This window comes from Rhyacophila brunnea, unplaced genomic scaffold, assembly GCF_057557595.1.
Source record: "Rhyacophila brunnea isolate RB1 unplaced genomic scaffold, BYU_Rbru_1.0 scaffold_14, whole genome shotgun sequence".
Lineage (NCBI taxonomy): Eukaryota > Metazoa > Arthropoda > Insecta > Trichoptera > Rhyacophilidae > Rhyacophila > Rhyacophila brunnea.
Genome location: NW_028232796.1, coordinates 10,566,971 through 10,586,297, shown reverse-complemented (window position 1 = coordinate 10,586,297; position 19,327 = coordinate 10,566,971). Strand labels below are relative to the sequence as shown.

The 19,327-nt window shown below is 36.1% G+C and overlaps 2 protein-coding genes across 2 annotated transcripts in view; one reads left to right on the top strand and one right to left on the bottom strand.

Annotated features, from left to right (window-relative positions):
• Window positions 1-11,955: 11,955 nt before the first annotated feature.
• Window positions 11,956-18,257, top strand: sra (RRM_RCAN_like domain containing protein Sra). The gene is made up of 2 exons (XM_085941919.1): window positions 11,956-15,976; window positions 16,735-18,257. Exon 1 carries the CDS (start codon window positions 12,158-12,160, stop codon window positions 12,860-12,862), a length of 705 nt encoding a protein of 234 aa, XP_085798045.1. The 5' UTR covers window positions 11,956-12,157; the 3' UTR covers window positions 12,863-15,976; window positions 16,735-18,257.
• The window catches only part of LOC147075605 (organic cation transporter protein), a 51,017-nt gene continuing 48,435 nt past the window's right edge, over window positions 16,746-19,327 (bottom strand). Inside the window, exon 3 of the mRNA XM_085941916.1 lies at window positions 16,746-18,258. Within this exon, the coding sequence (XP_085798042.1) occupies window positions 16,746-18,258 (1,513 nt within the window). The remainder of the gene's footprint in view (window positions 18,259-19,327) is intronic.

Sequence of the window (19,327 nt, the reverse complement as noted above, 5' to 3'; positions counted from 1 at the left end):
TTACATAGTTTGGATTCGAATTATAATTTGATGTTCTTTTATTTTACTTTGGCTGTCAGAATTATTTTAATGTTGTACCTGTGCCTAGATACAGATATTTTAATCTGGATACTTCAGCTAGACATAATAATATACATATAATATACAAATAATATTAAAAATGAATTATTAACTTACGTAGACGCGCATGTTGTCTTCGCTTATGTATCTGAGGTCGTCTTATGTTCACTAACTTGCAATCGATATAATATAGATGACGCCTATTTGCAACTGATGATAATTTTCAGAGATCACCACGTTATAAACTGCATCCCTCCCAGATGCGAGGTGTTGTTGCATTTTTCAATCTCAGGTGCAATGTCCAGTGCAGTATTTAGTTGTACAGCCTGGCTACGAGTCAATGTGTATGTTTATCGGCAAGTTACATCGGAAAGAAAGCGACGAGATTTAATCATATGACCACTCACTAGATAGATACCAACTTTAGTAACCAAAGCTATAAAATCGAAGGCGTGTTTTATGGTTATCTCTTTTTAAAACCACTTTCAACGGAAAAAATCTTCAACATTGAACATTTTTATAAATTAACAAATTTTAAATTACTAAAATCTGATTTGGAGTCAAATTTTAATATACGGGGCATCACAGACTGGCGATTAAGGCCGGTTCGGATTAGTCGAGTAATTTACTCGAGTGCCGAACTAAATTAACGTAGGTAATTAAATGTAATCCGAACCGGTCTTTGGGTATATTAACAGATTTTTAGCCTTAAAAAAACGACATAATGATTTATGCCAGATGGGAGCAGAACCATTTTAAGATCTATGTTGATCCAAGGCACGTTTATGTTTTGTATAGGTATGTACATGTCAGCGCTTGAAATAGAAAATTTTACGAACCGGAGTGCTCGATAATTTCACAAAAATATTAACCTATTTATCTAATTTTATAGAAATAAGTGTTATGAACCGAAACGGCGCTCCGGTGCGGTCCGATCCATTTCGAACCCTGGTACATGTGTTTTTTTGTCACAAATGGTTTGTACGTCCTAGGTACTGTGACTATTCGTCCCTGACGGGGGATTCGAACTAGTATACTCCTACTCTACCATGAGGTTAGCTGGACATAGGTAGGACATAGTGGTAAGTACTTCATAGCATAATTGTATCAAAAGAAGAAATTAAACATTGACCACGTTCTCTTGAAAAATGTTTTTTTTTTAATTTTATTTTTAAATTCTTTATCGACATTGTCATTCCTCATTACAAAAATCGCCTTTTTTCTTATTTAATAGATTTATTTACTTACCTATTCTTGGACACCATGTACGAATTAAATATAATATAATTATTTACTCCGGACTGCATCGATCAGAAAGTGAAGTAAGTAGGTGTGTATTAGTATTAATTACTGAGTACCTATGTATCTAGTTATTACACATGCATGTCGCTGGTAATTTATTTGACTAGTGAGACACAATTATAATATAATATGTCAAATAATAATGAAGGATAATCATAATTATTGACAACATAATATTATTTATTTTGTAAATACCCGCAGAGAAAGTAACATCGTCGTACAAGAAATTATTATCAGGGTGCCTCTAAAGTTTTTTTCTGCGCCAACCGCCCTTGATTCTGGTCTTCGTGAGTAGGGATTCCAATCCCGTGATCCCGAACTATTTTCAATACCTATGAATACCGGGATTGGTAAACAGAATCCTGAAACTTTCGGGATTGAGTTTTTTGATAAATTTTTATGGAAAATAAAATAAAAACGAAAATATAACAGAAAAAATAACATACAAATACATTATAAATGAACTGAGTTTGAATGAAGTTTGATTTATTACCCATGTGTTGCCAATTCATTTTATTTTTTCACATAAATTAATAATAATTTCAAGATAAAAAGAACTTTTTATGTACAACGTTTTTAAATTTTCTGTTGAATCATATAAACTTGACTTGACTAGCTTAAACGATCAAAAAAAAAATGTGTGTAGACATGTCATATTGATTTCCATAGTAACGCACGTATATATTAATAATTTAGTTGCTAAGACCCTGATCCCTAACAATTAATAATGGTGTCGAAATAACTTTTCATACAAAACAGAATTAACTGATCATGAATTCAATTCTACTTAAAGATGGCTAAAAGTATTTAAAAAAATGCATTTGCATTGTGTTCTGATATATTTTTAAAGTTTCAAATGTCTTGCTAGTCGGGAAGTTAGTTAAAAATCGATTGCAAGATTTGTACCGGACAAATAAGAATACAAGCTAAGAAAAACGTTGTAAGATTGGAAAAAACAATGCTTCGCACTTTTAACAAAGTGATTCCACCATATTTTTTAATGCATTTGTCATTTTTTTTATTTTTATTGAACTTGCATTTGTTATCTTTTCATAAATTAAATAAAACTGTTTTACTTTCACATTACTATTTATACAATTACAATATTATTAACTCCATTAAACCTATGTATTTCCAAGATTGAACGTACACAATATTAACAATAAGTGTCTTAAATAGTATAAAATTATACTAAATTTATTTTTGACCGATTTTATCAACGTTATTTGTATATATAGAAATTTTATATTAACTAGGTATTGAAAAAATGCCAATCCCGGGATCGTCAAATCGTAATCCCGAAATCACTGGATCAAGATTTTGGTTCGGGATTGGATTCACTATTCGTGAGTGATCATTGATTTATTTTCGATAAGTTCTCATCTACAAGGACCCACAAGCACACAAAAGTGAATGTGTAGTATAAAAAAAATAAAGACCGTAATAATTACCCTTTCTACAAAAATACTTTTAATATCTACGTAGACCTGCAAACTTGTGAGAAGAATTGCATTAAGTATATTTAAATGTTGTGCCTTTATGGTTTAGTTATTTTTCTGGCGACTAGTAAAATGATATACCTATTTGCAGAAACACTTTGCTTAATGACACTGACCCAGCCTATTGAGACTTTAATCGAATGCTTTTCCATATTTTTGTATACAACTGTAATAAGATAATAGATAAGAATATGTATAATATTTATAGGTATATTTCGCTTTCGCTCTACGATTGGCCACTCTTCGGTAAGTGCGGCCCTAGGTAGAGTAGAGAACGTACATACGTATAGAGTTGGGTATTTCCCGAGAAAATCTCAATCTCGAGATTCGGGATTTCCCGAAATGATGAAATTTTGAATTCGCGAGATTCGGGATTTCCAGAAATGAATTTTAGTGAATTCTCGAGATATCGGGAAATTTAAAAATAACGTGTAAAAATCCTAAAATCAGTGTAAAAACAGACAAAATCCAAAAAAATATGATTTTTTTATTTACTTATGTAAGAAGACAAACAAAACAGAAGTAGGAAAAAAAATAATTCATAACATTACTTATTAAAATAGAGTTTCAAAAAATACAGACTGTCAATTGCTGCGTCTGACAATCGCGTACGCTTTTAAGACACAAAATTCCCCCATTTTGAGTCGACGTTGGCTTAATTGCGTTAAATGCCCCGATCAGTCTTTGAACGTTTTGTGTTTTCTGTCCACTTTTTTCATATAGAAAATCATTTTTTTCAATTAAATATTTGATAATAAAGAAATCCGGGTCTAGGACGATTTGGCACCGGGACAACTGGACGCCACGGAATTCTAAAATAAATAGACGTTAGGTACTTATAGGTACTTTAAAAAAATATTTAATATTAATATTTATATTTAAATGATTATATTATGATTTAATAGTTGGTGAGAATGTAAATATGCAGACGTAAATAATAATTTTAATCGTGCATATGTTTAAGTTCCAACGAAAAAAGAGTTTTTTATTTTATATAAAGCCTTAGGCATGGTAATTCTCAATCCCCAATAAAGAATACATTATGCTAAGAGTAAAATGAATTAAAACTACTAAGTAGTAGATAGAAACAGATTAAAATACCTCGTCTACGTTCTGTATACGTGTCTACGATAGTGCGACGTCCAATTGTCCGGAGTCCAGTCGTTCCATTCCCAGAAATCCCGAATCCCGAGAAAAGATTCTCGAGATCCGGGATTTCTCGAAATGTTAAAAATTTCAATTCTCGGGATTCGGGATGGAAAATCTCGAAAATTTGCCGAGAATTCCCGAAACCGAACTTTACATACGTAAGTACCTAATATATTTTATCATAAGATTCAGTTTATCTAATTGAATGAAACGTGTTTCTCGGACTTTTTCCGACCCGAGAATCCTGCCGTCCGGGTGTTTAGCAATGCATGTTACAATGCTATCAAACAATACCAATATAACTGGAAATAGCTTATGCCAACGCATGGTGCCGCTGTAGAATGATTCCAGTATAATACGTAGCGGGACAATTCCCCAGTTTTGAGCTACACATCGTAGTAGCGTAGAGCTGCGACTTGTAGATATCTTGATAAGAATGTTGAAGAATTGAAATTGAAAGAGAAAGTTATTTTAAATAAATGGGGGGATGGTTTAAACAACAGATCCTCACTCAGAGAATAAGAGGTGATATGGCACAAGGTCGCAGTCAAAACTAAAAAAATAATCGTTGCTACGCGTTTACCAATATGTCGGTTTATTGTACCTACATGTAAAATGTTCGTAAAGTGGTTCCCAGTTGCTACGCCGAAAAATACTTATGTTCGAAAATAATAAAACCTACCGACTTACTACTATACCTACTTTCATCCAATATTATACAAAACATTCCTTGATTACCCATTCAATTATGAAAATGACAATAAATAGTAAGCATCAGTTCGTAGCACTTAAAGGTGCTACGACATGCTACGCGAGTTGTAGCTCATCAAGACGTTTTTTAGGAGATAAAAACTTTATAAATCTTTTAAATCAATTTAGGTACGCATATTGGTGTTCAGCAGTGGTGAACCTATGACATGCGTGAATGCATTTTACTGACACGCAGAAAAAATCATATTTAAGTGGATCGTCGTAGATGACACGTCCCTGAGTTTTGTTGCCAATAGCACCTGTGCACGTGCATGGATTTACTGGCTCCAATAATGTGTATTTTAAGCTATCGCGATTATAACTGTTCACACGTAAAAATACTGACTATCTCGCCAATCTCATTTTTCAAGAGTAGGCAAGACGCGATGTTGTCATTTTATAGTAGATACTATTTGACAGGTAGTGAAAATCGGTTAACCTCAAAATGAGTCTCTCCGCGGTGTAGTTCGTTTTCTTACCGGCAGGTTCGCTACTATTGTTCTACTGCGCAGGTGATATTCTGCGGTCCAATAATTGTCGCGTGAAAGTTCAGAAGCTTCCGAATTTTTGATTCATGCATGCAATCTGGCAACTTGCATGATTATACGTGTTTAAACGTGCATTTTGTTATGGCCGCAATAATACGTACTGTCAGCAGTAAATCCATGCAAGTGTAAACGGGGTATAATAATGGTTGCGGCGGCATACTGCCATTGTCACAAAGGTACTTACAATTTTTAATTTTGCTTCTTCGTGCCCCTCTCTCTAGCGGGCACCCACCACTTAAAGTCATATAAATTCAGTCAAAGCACACTTGAGTGCATGGCAACCCCAGTCTTGGGTAACCGCTCCTGAAACAATCCCAGTCTTTAAAAAATACCGATGCTTCACACCAAACGTAGGGTCCCGTGATACGCCCGGTTAAGACCGGGTGGTTTGGTGGGGTATAAATTTTAATTTCCCGGATCCCAGTCCAGCCGACATGTCCAAGTCCAGGATGCAAAGTACACCATCCGCGAATATTCTAAAATCTTGTTTGTTGCTCAACTTGAACCAACCAGCTGTTGGTCCATCGGGCCCTTCGATTTGCCAAACAATGCCAATTTCATCGCGTTTACAAAGTTTGCGGCGTCACTTGTTCCGCAGTTTTGTAGGTATCTTCTTCCTTATCTAATAATATATAGGTAGTATTGTTATGTTTGCCTCTGTGTACTCCTGTAAGCACACTTGAATGCGTTTGGACCTCGGTCTTGGATAGCAGCTTCTGAACGATTGGACCATTAGCTGTCATGTACCTGTAATGTTCCAGAATTGTAGAGGACCTCGTAACTATAAGCACAAAAGTAAGAAATAAATTGTTGATAGGTAAGAAAAGCTTAGTGAAAAGTCTGAATTCATTTGTAAGAGAAATTGATATGGAAAAAATCCGCCAGGGTGACAAAACATATTTGAAGAGAAAAAAAAATCATTCGATTTTTGAACGGGCGGAAACCGGAAACCCCTCACAAAGGAAAAATAATTAATTAAAATAAAATAAAAAAAAATAAAAGCTAAACAAAAGAGCTGTCGACTTTGGATTCAAAATCTAAAAAGGGAAATCTAACTAATTAATTATTTTTCACCAATACTTGGCACGCCACACATTAATACAATACCTACTTAATTAATATTGTTTTTGTTTATAAAAAGGTCGGCATCGTTGTGTGCTAAGTAAATAATTTTAGCTGTTTTGTAACTACGAATATTGCATGTAGGTACTTAAACAATACCTACCCAAATAGTAGGACGTAAAGAAATTTAGATGATCGAGCTCATCGTTACATAATTTATTATATATATATATATATATATATATATATATATATATATATATATATATAACTAGCTGACCCGGTGAACTTCGTACCGCCTCGGAATCAAGAAATCGTGTGTTAACTTATTAGCTGAATTAAATTCAGTTTTTATTAAGTTAAAATGAATAGGGTAAGGGGATGTATTATCGTGATACATTTTCAATTCGATATTTCGATATTACCTAGCCTGGTGACGAATATGAAACAACGCATACGATGAGTCAAAGGAGTGAAAAGGACAATGGTATTTTCAGATTGATCGCTAAGACGCTGTCGAGCGAGTACAAAAACTTTTAATTCGCGAACCTGCCCAGACGTGTTCAACTGATTTTTGCAACATATACGCTCAGTTTTTCGTAAAATTATCTAACTGGTAACCGGTAAGTTATTTTTTGTCTGCACAACATCGATAGTTAATAGATCAACCTTACTATATTTGTTGGTATTTGTTCAAAATTTTATAAAATATTGAACAAAATTCCTTAAGTTAGCCGATGAATTTGTTAGGTTGTTTTCAAAAAATTACATGTTATTTTGACGACCTATTTTTGAATGAACTGTTTTAATGTTTTAACACATTTTTACTGCTATATTAATACATGTACGTACAGCTTATACGGTCGGCATTATTACTTGATAGTTATTTATACGGTTTTCGTTGGTTTTTTTTATCACGATATTGCCAATATTAGTATAATTTCTTTGATTCAAATATGGCTGCGACAGCAAAAGAATCCAAAAAGGAGATAATACGCATCTTCAGATATAGATCGTGCTTTACGATTAGTGCAAGAAGGTGGAATGAAAATTTATGCAGCTTCAAAATCATCATTCACGCTATCTCTGTAGTTCTGCTTCTTGATTCCCACTCATCTCACATAACTCCAGACGTGATTAATCTGGCGAAGGATAATTCAGTTTATTTGTTCACTTTTCCGGCACACAACACTCACATCCTACAGCCATTGGACGTTGGTGTCTATAAGTCCCTTAAGCACCATTGCAATGATAGCGTGAAGGATCATATGAAAAATCATCCGATAGAAAAACCAGACAGAACCAATTTTCACTCCATGTTAAATCCGGCTTATTTCAAATCATTCGCATCCAGTAATATACAAAATGCTTTCAAAAAATGTGGGATTTTGCTTTTTTGTAAGGATGCTGTTAACTCAGACGCTATGGCACCTTCTCGTTTAACAGAAAAAAATTACAAGTGCTGATGAAAATGTAATGGCTGATCAAAACATTGAAGATGTGTTGCCTATTGAAAAAACGAAAACCACAACAAAAAGAAAGTCCGACTCGTCAGCAAAATATTTGAATGATATAGAGATCATCAGTCATGCATCTACTTCAACAGAGGCTATTAAAAAAGAAAAGAACAGCCAAAACAAAGAAAAATCAAACAGAAACGCCAGAAAACTAAAAAATACTGATGAAGATTGGATCTGTGGTGCATGTGGATTAACATATTCTCATGATGCAAAAGAGAAGAATGGGAAAATTTGGTACAGTGTTCTTATTGCATTCGTCCATATCATAACGATTGCTTGAACATTGCACCAGACGATGATGAACTTTACATCATGTGTGACGAGTGTTCAAATATAAGTTATTAAGTTAACCATTCAATTAATTTAAATATTCAATTAATTAATCAATCTGTAGATAAAAATACCAATGTCAGTATCTCTTTCATCTATAAATAAATATTTTCGCTGATTTCCTTTTTATTCTAGTTGTCACGATATTACCTTACCAGTATCACGGTATTAACTGTGCTTGTCACGATATTACCAAACTTTTTCGTTTCAAATAAAATTGTAAAAAAAAGAATAGTTATTATGTTTATAAAGTCCATTTAATGTTCATCATTAAGGTGAAGCATGGCCATTTCCATTACATATTTCACATTTTTAATATTATGCAAGCTTACAGTTATATATAGTACTTTGTAAAATCTATCACGATAATACATCCCCTTACCCTACTTAAAATGAATTAAGTTCAATAAATGTGCAAAAATCAAATCAAAATGAAAATTATTTTAATTACATTGAAATGAATGTAATTTACGTGGCAGCAAGGTATTTGCTTTATTGAAGCGAATCGAAATGATTCGCGTAGCATTGTTGCACTACTTTCTGTTAAATTATTTGCTGGATGGGTTGCACTCGGGTCGACTCCCTTCATTGAAGCACCTTGTGATATACGACATTTTTCGTTTTGTTGTTGCAAGAACGAACAACCGCCGACACGTGAACATGCTACGTACAATTGACCGTGAGAGAAACATTCATTTTCTAGATTCAGGCCACAAACACTCAAGGATTGGCCTTGTGATTTGTTGATCGTTATGGCGAATGCAAGACGAATCGGAAATTGAATTCATTTAAACTCGAATGGCATATCGGTTAGGATAATCGGAATTCTCGGAATGAGAACTTCCTCACCTATGAACATTCCTTTGATTATCGTCGCGTGAATCACATTGCCCATGAGTTTTCTCACCACCAAACGCGTTCCGTTACAAAGTTTTGGTTGGTTCAGATTAGGAAACATGATGACTACCGAGTCAACCTTCAGTTGTAAATTGTGCGGTGGCAAGCCAGGCAGATCTAATGAGTTTAAAAAATCAGTTGAATAGTTGGTTGCTTCGTCTTCGTTTGTTACACAATCGATAGATTTGAAGGAATGCAGTGGACCAACGATTTTATTTTGAATTGTGAAGTTTAAGTGATCCACATCTTTGTGCTTTGCCGCAAGAACTGCTCGTTCACTCAACCAATTGTGATTTTTGTGGTTAGCAATGATGTTCGGGAACACTTTGTTGATGAGGTCATCCTTCGTTGAGACGAAATTGCAAAAATTCAGCGGAAATGAAATCAATCCGTTCGATTCGTCGACAGGAACACGGCTGTTACCAATAGTCGGCAATTGCTTGGAGAAATCTACGGCATACGGATCGTTTAGCAATGCAACTCGCATGTTTGTCGTCAACTGAAGTTTCTTCACATAGCGCCACAGAGTCGATGATTTGAGGCAAGCGCTTATTTCATCGGCAGCGGTCGATCTTGAAACGACTGGTAGTGTTAGGCGGAAATCGCTAGATAGTAGAATCATTGCGCCTCCAAAACTTCTTGAGTCATTGCGCAGATCTTTCATAGTTCGATTGAGTGCTTTCAATGCGCGTTGGTGCGCCATTGTGCATTCACCCCAGGTGATGATTTTACTTGCTACCAAAACTTTGGTCATTGCTGAGTGTTTCACAATATTGCATGTCGGTTTTTCAGTCGTTTGAAGGTTTAAGGGCAATTTCAACGTTGAATGAGACGTTCGGCATCCTTATGGCAACGTGGCCGCTATCCCAGAAGAAGCAACTGCTACAGCATTTTTAGATCTCGCACGAACAGTAACCAAAATCAATGACATGAGGAATGTCTTCCTAGTTCCACCGGGCGCGTCGAGAAAAAATAAGCCACCATTTCCATCATCAATTGCTTTCATTAACGTATCGTACACTTCTTTCTGTTGGGGGTTCAACAGTGGTACATTCGTTCGAACTGATTGGTTCATCTCATGGTGCATCTCGATCATATTCACGTTCACGTTCCAATTCTCAATTGAAAGCGTCGTTCATTCCACGATGTGGCGTTGGCATTCCTAACTTGACTAACAAACTGCCGCACATGAGGGTTACCTCTGTATCGAATCGTAATCGAATACACGTGTTAACATGTATTCGATCAAAAGCAAAGCCTGGTTATGTATCTCCTCATTCACCTCGAGATCGGGATTCCCTAAACTGACACGAATTCGATGTAAAATATCTTCTGACATGTCATCCTTGTACTTGTTCCACAGTTCAGGTGGATTCGATGGGAAGCATGTCGAAATAATAATAGCAAATATTGTGCGTATCTGACTTGGAGATGCAGAAACAATTGCTTCAGTGATTGTCATGTTCGAATGAGTATCGTTTTCAAGCAAATTGAGGTATTGACATTGTTGACATTGTTGACACAACTGTTGACCATTGATAGTTCGAAGTGATTCAAATGATGTCGGCCCACGAACATTCATCAGCAACAACCGCAAGTAGAAGCAATCGTCATTCTTTGGATGAACAGCTGTGTAAATGGACCAAGAGCATCAGTAGAACGCACATCCGGATGATCAGAAACCGCATCGCCTTACTTCCGACGCTGAAATTTCTTCGATGAAGCGTACCAAGTGTAATAACGTGGCATTTCAGAGTAGAGCAACGTTCGTGCAAACGGATCGCTTTGGCAAATCGAAAAGAAACTGGTCAATGTTGTCGCTGGAGGTGTTTCAGCACGTTGAGCAACATTCGATGCGTTGAAATAAACTCGTTGACCATTCTCCAGATACTCCGCCAAATGTACAACAGTGGGATGACGTTCATGAATGGGGAATGAGAAAAATACGCCAAATCGCTTCATTGCAGCAGCTCACATCGACCAACTTGATAGTGCGTGATTTCATCGTTGGTATTGGGAGTTTGAACGCAAAAAAACCGCCGTATCGCTGCCTTTGGTGACATACCTATTTGCAGATGTATTTGATGAACTTTACTGAATTGCAATACTCATGTATCAGAGATGGCGTTGTATACGAATTTTATTTTTTTTTGTGATTTTCTTACTTTTCCAATGCGCGAGGAAACTTCTCGAGGCCGAGACGAACAAAAAAAATCATCGAAATCAGTCAATCAGTTCTCGGATATCATCAAAAAAGCCGTTCCATACGAAATGTATGAGAAAATGAATGTTCTTCATTTTTTTTCCGTGAATTTTCCGGTGTTTTAATAGTTATTATAGTTATTAGTTACTATTCGGGGCGGAGACGAATCCAACAAATCAAAGATCATAAAAATCGGTCCAGCCGTTCTTGAGTTATAAATGGTGTAACTAACCCGAATATATTATAATAATATATATATACTTACATAATATATAAATATAGTACTAAGTACATATTATATAAAATTATTTTTGATGACACCAATAAATTTAATTTGAGTCAAAAAATAACAAACATACGATAAAAACGACAAAATAAAACGAATAGAATTTAAAATGATCTTGCACAGATGTCAGTATTAACAAATTTCGATATTAATAATTGAATGGAAAATATCAATGCATCGTATTAGATTTCTCATCGTATACATGAAATTTATTTATAATATAATATTTCAAGAAAAAAATATACAAATAAAATAATTATTATATTATAAAATTTATTGAGGGAATTTTTTCGATCCCATTTATTTTCTACAATATCTTTTTAGATGATGGCAACTTTTAAATGGCGTCATAAATTGATGACAGGTAACCAATAGTAGGATAATTTTCTGCAGAAAAATAACATTGGAATATTTTGGCTATCGCCTGATAGTGCAGTGCAAATTTACTTAATTCTTTTTGACATAGCCGCCCTCGAGTGGAGTGAGTCGACCAAATATAAATAAAGTTACCTCAGTGCAGGTGCGTTGTGTAATCGAAGCGCAAAGGTCTTATGCGTATTTTACTAAAAAAATCGATATGTTCTAAATACAAAACACACTTTCGAACGTCTGTTATTATGGCCGATTCGGAGCACTACGATGACATGCCCCAGGACGAGGAAGTGTACATTAACGAATCCGACGGTCTCCCTAATGTCCACCCGAATCTCAGTCAGCTGGTGTACGACGAAGACGATCGGTCGACGGACTCGCTGGACGACTTGCCCAAGTCGATAATCGTCACGAATATCAACAGCGAAGTATTCGACAATGACAAACTGAAGCTGAAAATGGAGAGTCTCTTCAGAACCTTTTCGGAGAGCGTCACATTCCAATGGTTGAGAAGCTTCAGACGCCTGCGGGTGAACTTCGAGCAACCGACGGCGGCCGCGAAGGCCCGAATTCAACTGCACCAATTCCCGTTCTATAAATCGTGCATCACTTGTTATTTCGCTCAACCCGTGACCCCCGTGTCTATGAAAAACCTCGAACCTCCCCCGCTCGATAAACAATTCTTAATATCTCCGCCGTCGAGCCCCCCCGTGGGGTGGGAGCCCCGACCGGAACACGAGCCGCTGGTGAACCACGATCTGCTGGCCGCCCTGGCGGCTCTGGCGCCCGGCGAATGCCACGAGCTCCTGCCGCCGATCGGATCCCAGCCCGCCATCGTGGTGCACACCGCACGCCAACCCGAGCCGCCCGCACCCTGTCAATAGTCATATCATGCCCTTCCCTCCGTTACCGAGCCCGGATAGGCTAGTAGTACGATATTATTTTTGTAACAAAGATGTGATTACGGTATCACAGATGTCCTGTAATGTCTTCCAAATTTGAATTATCATTGCATTCTTTTGTCACTTGAATTATTCAGCATTGTGTACAAAATTATAACACAACAGGTTTTTCAAATTGAATCGAATATTAAGCATACTCGATCCGTCAAATAGTCTGGAGATTTTTGAGATGGAGTTGTTAATTGTTTTAATTATCATCACAGATAATGTTGACTCGTGTGATTTGCTTAAATTTGTTAAAAACACTTTTATTTGGCAAATTAATAACTGTATGCAGTAGACTTCATTGATTTAGACATGGGACTTTGTTGTGGACCTACCTACTAATTTACATTGACACCAAATAATTAATTAATTGAGTCCAAGTCAGGTGTTATCTATAAAATATGGAATCGTTTCCAAATAAGCTACAATTAAAATAATGTCTTATTTATCATTGCACCAGTATGACCTGTATTAATAATTATTGTTACATAGAATTTGAAATATTAATTAGGTCAATATTTAAATTACCTATATTATAATATTGTCCCCAATGTTACATTGTTGATTAAGATCGTTGTAAAGTGTATTTACCTTAATGAGGCCTCAAAGTATACATAATATAAACCTCACTGTCATTGGTTAAGTTTTAAGGACATTCTGACTATGTAATGCATACTTAATTGTTAATGGCGTACAAGTTAAATTGAGTCACGCTATATTTCCTATACAGGTAGTCCTTTAATTACGAGGGTTTCGTTCCAACCCATAGGTCAATTTAATCGTAAAATATTTATTAAAGGTTTTCTTATCCAATTAATGAAAGAATTTCATGAACAGATAGATGTAAAAAATATCAGCTTATTAATGCATTATTTTTAAATAGTTGCAAGTCATTATAAATGAGGGGATACCAATGTTAATGTATTATGAACTGTTTATTCATAACTTATGTACTCATACTTACATTACTTTTTTGTAGTTTCAAATTACGGCAACATTAAAATCTAAAAATGTACCCAGTGCATACTTACATAAATTAAAAAAAACATTATGTTTTTATACCAATTGTTGAACATAGTAAACTCAATCAGTGTACAATCAAAAAATTACTAAAATGACTGCCAACGTCTACTTCTTTAATGGGTAGATCTTTTTTCAATTGAATGTCTTTAGACTTTTTTATACTCACACCGGTTTGTGAAACTGAAGAATCAAAAACTCATGCCATCTTAATTAACCTTCAGAATTGAGCATAACTCAAATGTTACATATAGCAGGCTCTCTGTTCACCAGGCTTAATTTCAAGTCGAATTGATGAAAAATGAACGGAGATACTTTTTAAAATGGTTATCTAAAAATTAATATAAAAATAAAACTGCTCCAAATCGGTATACTTGCATCAACGCTTTAAATTGTAAATTTTTCACAATATTGTATAATTAAATTAGCAAGATTAGTGAAACAAGAACTTATTAGGTATTTACATCTACCTAGGAGCTTAAAAGGAAGTGAAGAGCATAGTGATCAATTTTCATTTATTTTTTAATAAACATGTACATAGTTTTAGGATAGACCCATTAGTATTACTATATGAATATGTTTCTACGTAGAATACGTTTATTGGCAGGAGCTAACATGAAAAATCGTAACCATATCTATTTTACAATGAAAATACAGTCGAACTCGGTTATTACGATCACAGATGTAATGAGGAAACATTTGTTGACAACATTCACTGTTATAACGAGCGACTTATCGGATATACCGAGCTAAAATATCGTCAAAAATTTTCTTAAAACTGTTAATGTGTCGATCGTTTAAAAACATTTCGACCCTAAGCAATAAAATCTGACCGCACAGGATGCCGCCGAGATCGCATTACGTTTATGACACTAGTTAAGTGACTAAGTACCTACTTACCTAATTGGTGTTTTCGCCGACAATATTGAAAAAGTATCCACGCATATGGTTGAAATAAGTAAAAAATTCAAGGTTTGTGAAGTCAGTAGGTACCTACCAGCGTTCATTACAATAACCAACTTCTTTTGTAGTTTATGAATGCCATGCTTGTTTCGGGGATTTTTACAATGGTTTTCAGATTTTTTATTTTCGACTTTTTGTGTTATGTGACCGCTCATTTCGAAATACCTATTCTCTGATATAACGAGTAACCCTTATAACGAGCAAATTCAGTCGGTCCCATCTTTCTCGTAATAACCAAGTTCAACTGTATTACAAATTAAAATGTGTAATATAAAAAGCATACCTCCAAAAAATGTATTCTACGTATGGCGTTTTCATGATATTTTTTTAAATAAATACGGTGAGCGTAGTCAATTGTTGCAAAGGTTTTTTTGGCATTACAAACCGCGCCTGTCCCACGATTCGTGTTTACGCTGTGAAAGGGAGAACGGGACATCTGTAGATACTTACCCGAGTTACTTAGTCCAAATATTATTTTTGTTATCAGAGTTTATTTTTGTCTAAGAAGTTATTATCGCAAATGTTATATTGCATTACACGATTTAAGTTATTTTTAAATAAGAAAAGGCTGTTAATTTACGCTAATTGAAAGAGAACACTAGAATTTTCGCAAGCACCCGAGCGGACTGAACACTTGCGGGAGTGGATCGCCCATTCGCGGTCACCTGCATATTGTGAGGGAAATTTATATAAGTAGATAGGATATAGATTTGTTACCGTTCATAGTTGATTTGTCCTCTTTGCGAATTAATCGTCGTAAGCTTTTACCCGCGCCGGAGGTTTTGTTAAATTTCTCATTTATTACGCATTATCACGCCCTGATAGTCTCCGACCGTTGCTAGCGTAGCGTTATTAATCTCCTATGTTGTAATGCATCATGAATCTAGAATAGTTATATGTAAATAAAACATAATCACATTTTACATGTATTGTTATGAATAAAATGTTATATTTGTGAGAAAATATAATGAATACATCGAGAAATGATAACTTAAGCTCTATTTTGTTGTGAATGTAAATTAATTTATGAATGTTTGATGTAAATACAATACAAAATACAATAGATATGTCACAATTAGGGAATCCAATCCCGGGATCCCGAATCCCGGGATCCCGGGATCCCGAGCTATTTTCGATACCTATGAATCCCGGGATTGATAAACATAATCCCGGGATTTCGGGATTGATTTTTTTATCAATTTTTATGGAAAATATAACAGAAAAAATACTTTTAATACAAAATAACTACATTAGAAATAAACTGAGTTTGAATGAAGTTTGATGTGTAGGTTGCCGATTCATTTTATTTTTTCACATAAATTATTAAAAATGAGAAAGATTGGTAAAAAAACAATGCTCCGCACTTTTAACAAAGTAATTCCACCATGATATCATACGTTTTACGGCAGTTTCATATTTGACTGACTAATTAGATTTATGAAGCGGAAAGGCCATAAGTACGCCATGATTATTTGCTTTACTATTTTAAATCTCGCTGATCTATTCATTTTACTATCAGAAATAGCAATCTCATATTAAATTCACATTATTATTTATATTACAATATTATTTACTCCATTAAACTTGTGTATTTCCAAGATTTAACGTATACAATATTAACAATAAATGTCTTAAATACTCGTAGTATAAATTATACTAGATTTATTTTTGACCGATTTTATCAATGTTATTTGTAAATATAAAAATTTTATATTAACAATGAAAAAAAATCCCAATCCCGGGACCAGTCCCGGGATCCCGGGATTGTCAAATTGTAATCCCGAAATCCCGGGATCAGAATTTTGGCTCGGGATTGGATTCCCTAGTCACAATGTCTTCAACAATCTTCCCTCTTCTGCCTGTTGACATCATCCAGAGGAATCATGCTTTCGGGGTTGGGGTCCGCCATCGAATGAGTCTTGTTCCTCTTGCCGCCTAAGCAGGTGGTGAAACAGGTGTCTCCCAGGCCGAATCTCTCTCCGTCAGCGATCGACTGGGGCATGGGCTGTCCCATGGTCTCCGGGAGGAACAGAGTCAAAAATCCAGAAATCAAAGAGACCACTCCGAAAATTACCGCCGGGATCGTGGGGTTCAGAGTGTCCAGGAGCGTTATCATCGGGGTGAGAGCGCCCGACAACCTGGCACTCATCGACCCCAGTCCTAGAGCCGAGTTTCTTACCACCGTGGGGAAAAGCTCCGCTGAATAGTTGTAAATGATCGCGAACGATCCGGCTATGAAAAGTTTTCCAAGCATGACAACCGTAGTGGCGGCGGTGCTCCCTTGAGTCAAGTAGGCGGCGATGATGCAGCAGACGCCGCCGACCAGCATGAGCGAGCTGATCAGCGACCTTCTGCCGAGTCTGTCCAGGAAGTAAATAACGGCGCCGTAACTGGGGAACTCCACCAAACCGATGATGAAGAGAATCAGGAATGGATTTCCGTACAGCTTTCCGGCGTTCAATGACAGGCCATAGTAAACTAGAGAGTTGGCAAACCAGCAAAAGCAAACATTGAGGGTTTTCTTTCTCAAATTGGGTGTCTTGAAAAGGTCCATGGTGCTGGCCGCCGGCTCGTCTTTCCCCGATACGACCTTTCCTCGGGAAACATAGTGCGCCGAATCAAAGCTGTAGCCTCTGTTATTTTTCTTTAGTGCCTTCTGCACGATCAGCACGGCCTCCCGTGATCTGCCCTGGGCCCACAGCCACCGGGGAGATTCGTCCATCACCCACCAGTGGGGTATGAGTAGTAGCCCGTGGAGACCGTACACCACCTGCAGGAGGGTGCTGTTCTGGATGAGCGCTCCCCACCCTGCCACCAGCATTATTCCACCAGCAAACGCCGCCTGGAAGGCAATTCCGCAGGCCGTTCTTTTACTGGCTCCGACTATTTCCATCGTCAGCACAAATCCTGTGATATACGATCCGGCCGATCCGAATATCCCGTATAGGAATCGAACAAAGCAAAACGACCAGTATTCAGGGATGAACGCCACCACTACCCCCAGTATCAACTGTAGGATAGCGGACCAACAGAAGATGGCCTTCCTCCCCACCTTGTCGGCCAGACCCCCGAGGACTACGGCTCCTGTGAAAACACCCAGCATGTAAATGCACTGCGCCAGCGCCCCCATCCACCGACGGTCACACACCAGGGTCCAGTCGATGGTCTTGGTCGACGCATAGTAAGTGTCGTCATAAACATAACTGTCGCATTTGACTGACTCGTTCGAGCTATCCAACAGATAGCAGTATTGCATGTTGCCGTTGATGTCCTTGGGTATAGCGTTCAAGACTGCGCTCGAATTCCAGGGGGCCATCGTTTCATTGGTGTCCACTCCAGGAATTGCACATCTGAAAAATAAAAATTACCCTATTAAATTTTGACTCTAAAAAACAAAACACCTATCGAAATATTATTGAGACTTAAATGATTTTAATGAATTCATTATAAATAGAAAATAAACATGAATCAAAATTATGTAAGTATTAAAAACTTTCTTACAAATTCGAGATTTTAATCAGGAACCTTGAAGTACGTAAGTAAAAATCACAAGCATTTCAAAAAAATCCTTTAAAATGAATGTGATTATTTAACTCCATTAACTTTATAATGCCATCAAACACCCTACCGCAGGAGTGGGAAAACTTGTATCTTTAAGGCCGCATATGGCCTCGGCCATTATTTGAATTAATCCAAATTTCTATTTTTACAAAATCTATATTTTAACATTCATCTAATTGAAGTTTGAAGATATTTTAAAGATTTTGATTTATTTTGAAGATGCGGCCATAGATTACAGCGAACTTAACGCGGCTTTCCAACATGAAAAGGTTCCCCACCCCAGCCTTACTCTAATTAACTAGATGAGTTCAAAAAATATAGGCTGGACAGTAGAAAATCAAAAATTTGGGAACTCCCTGAACAATCTGTAGATTTTGTATGAAACTGTGTATGTTATTATAATGCCTGTTTTTATTAATTTAAATGTATTAATAACTACCGTAAAAAAGAATTATTTTAAACATTGTTTTTCTTAAATGGAGAATACGGCCAAATTTAATTTTATATTATATTCACAGTTATAGGCAACTTTACTAGTCTTTTGTGTAAACATATTGTGCATTATACATTTAATTTAATGCTCACTAAACATTATGTAGTAAAATATATTTGGTAAAACTTTCTATTTTCGTTTGCAATTAACTGATAATTTTGTCGTGATATGTTTTTACGATGAGAAAAGATAGGACGTTATGATGACGTACATTTTTAAAAGTCTACAAGTTGTTCAGGCTTCCCTCAAGAGACTCCGTAATTCTTAGTTTTCAACCTTTGTATGGCATGTTGAATTTATTTGAAGAATTTTGATACTCTGCATCCAAACCCAATATTGATTTAATTTAAAACTCGGCATCATTT

Coding starts and splice junctions, on each gene's coding strand:
- sra (XM_085941919.1), top strand. CDS start 12,158: ATGCGTATTTTACTAAAAAAATCGATATGTTCTAAATACAAAACACAC.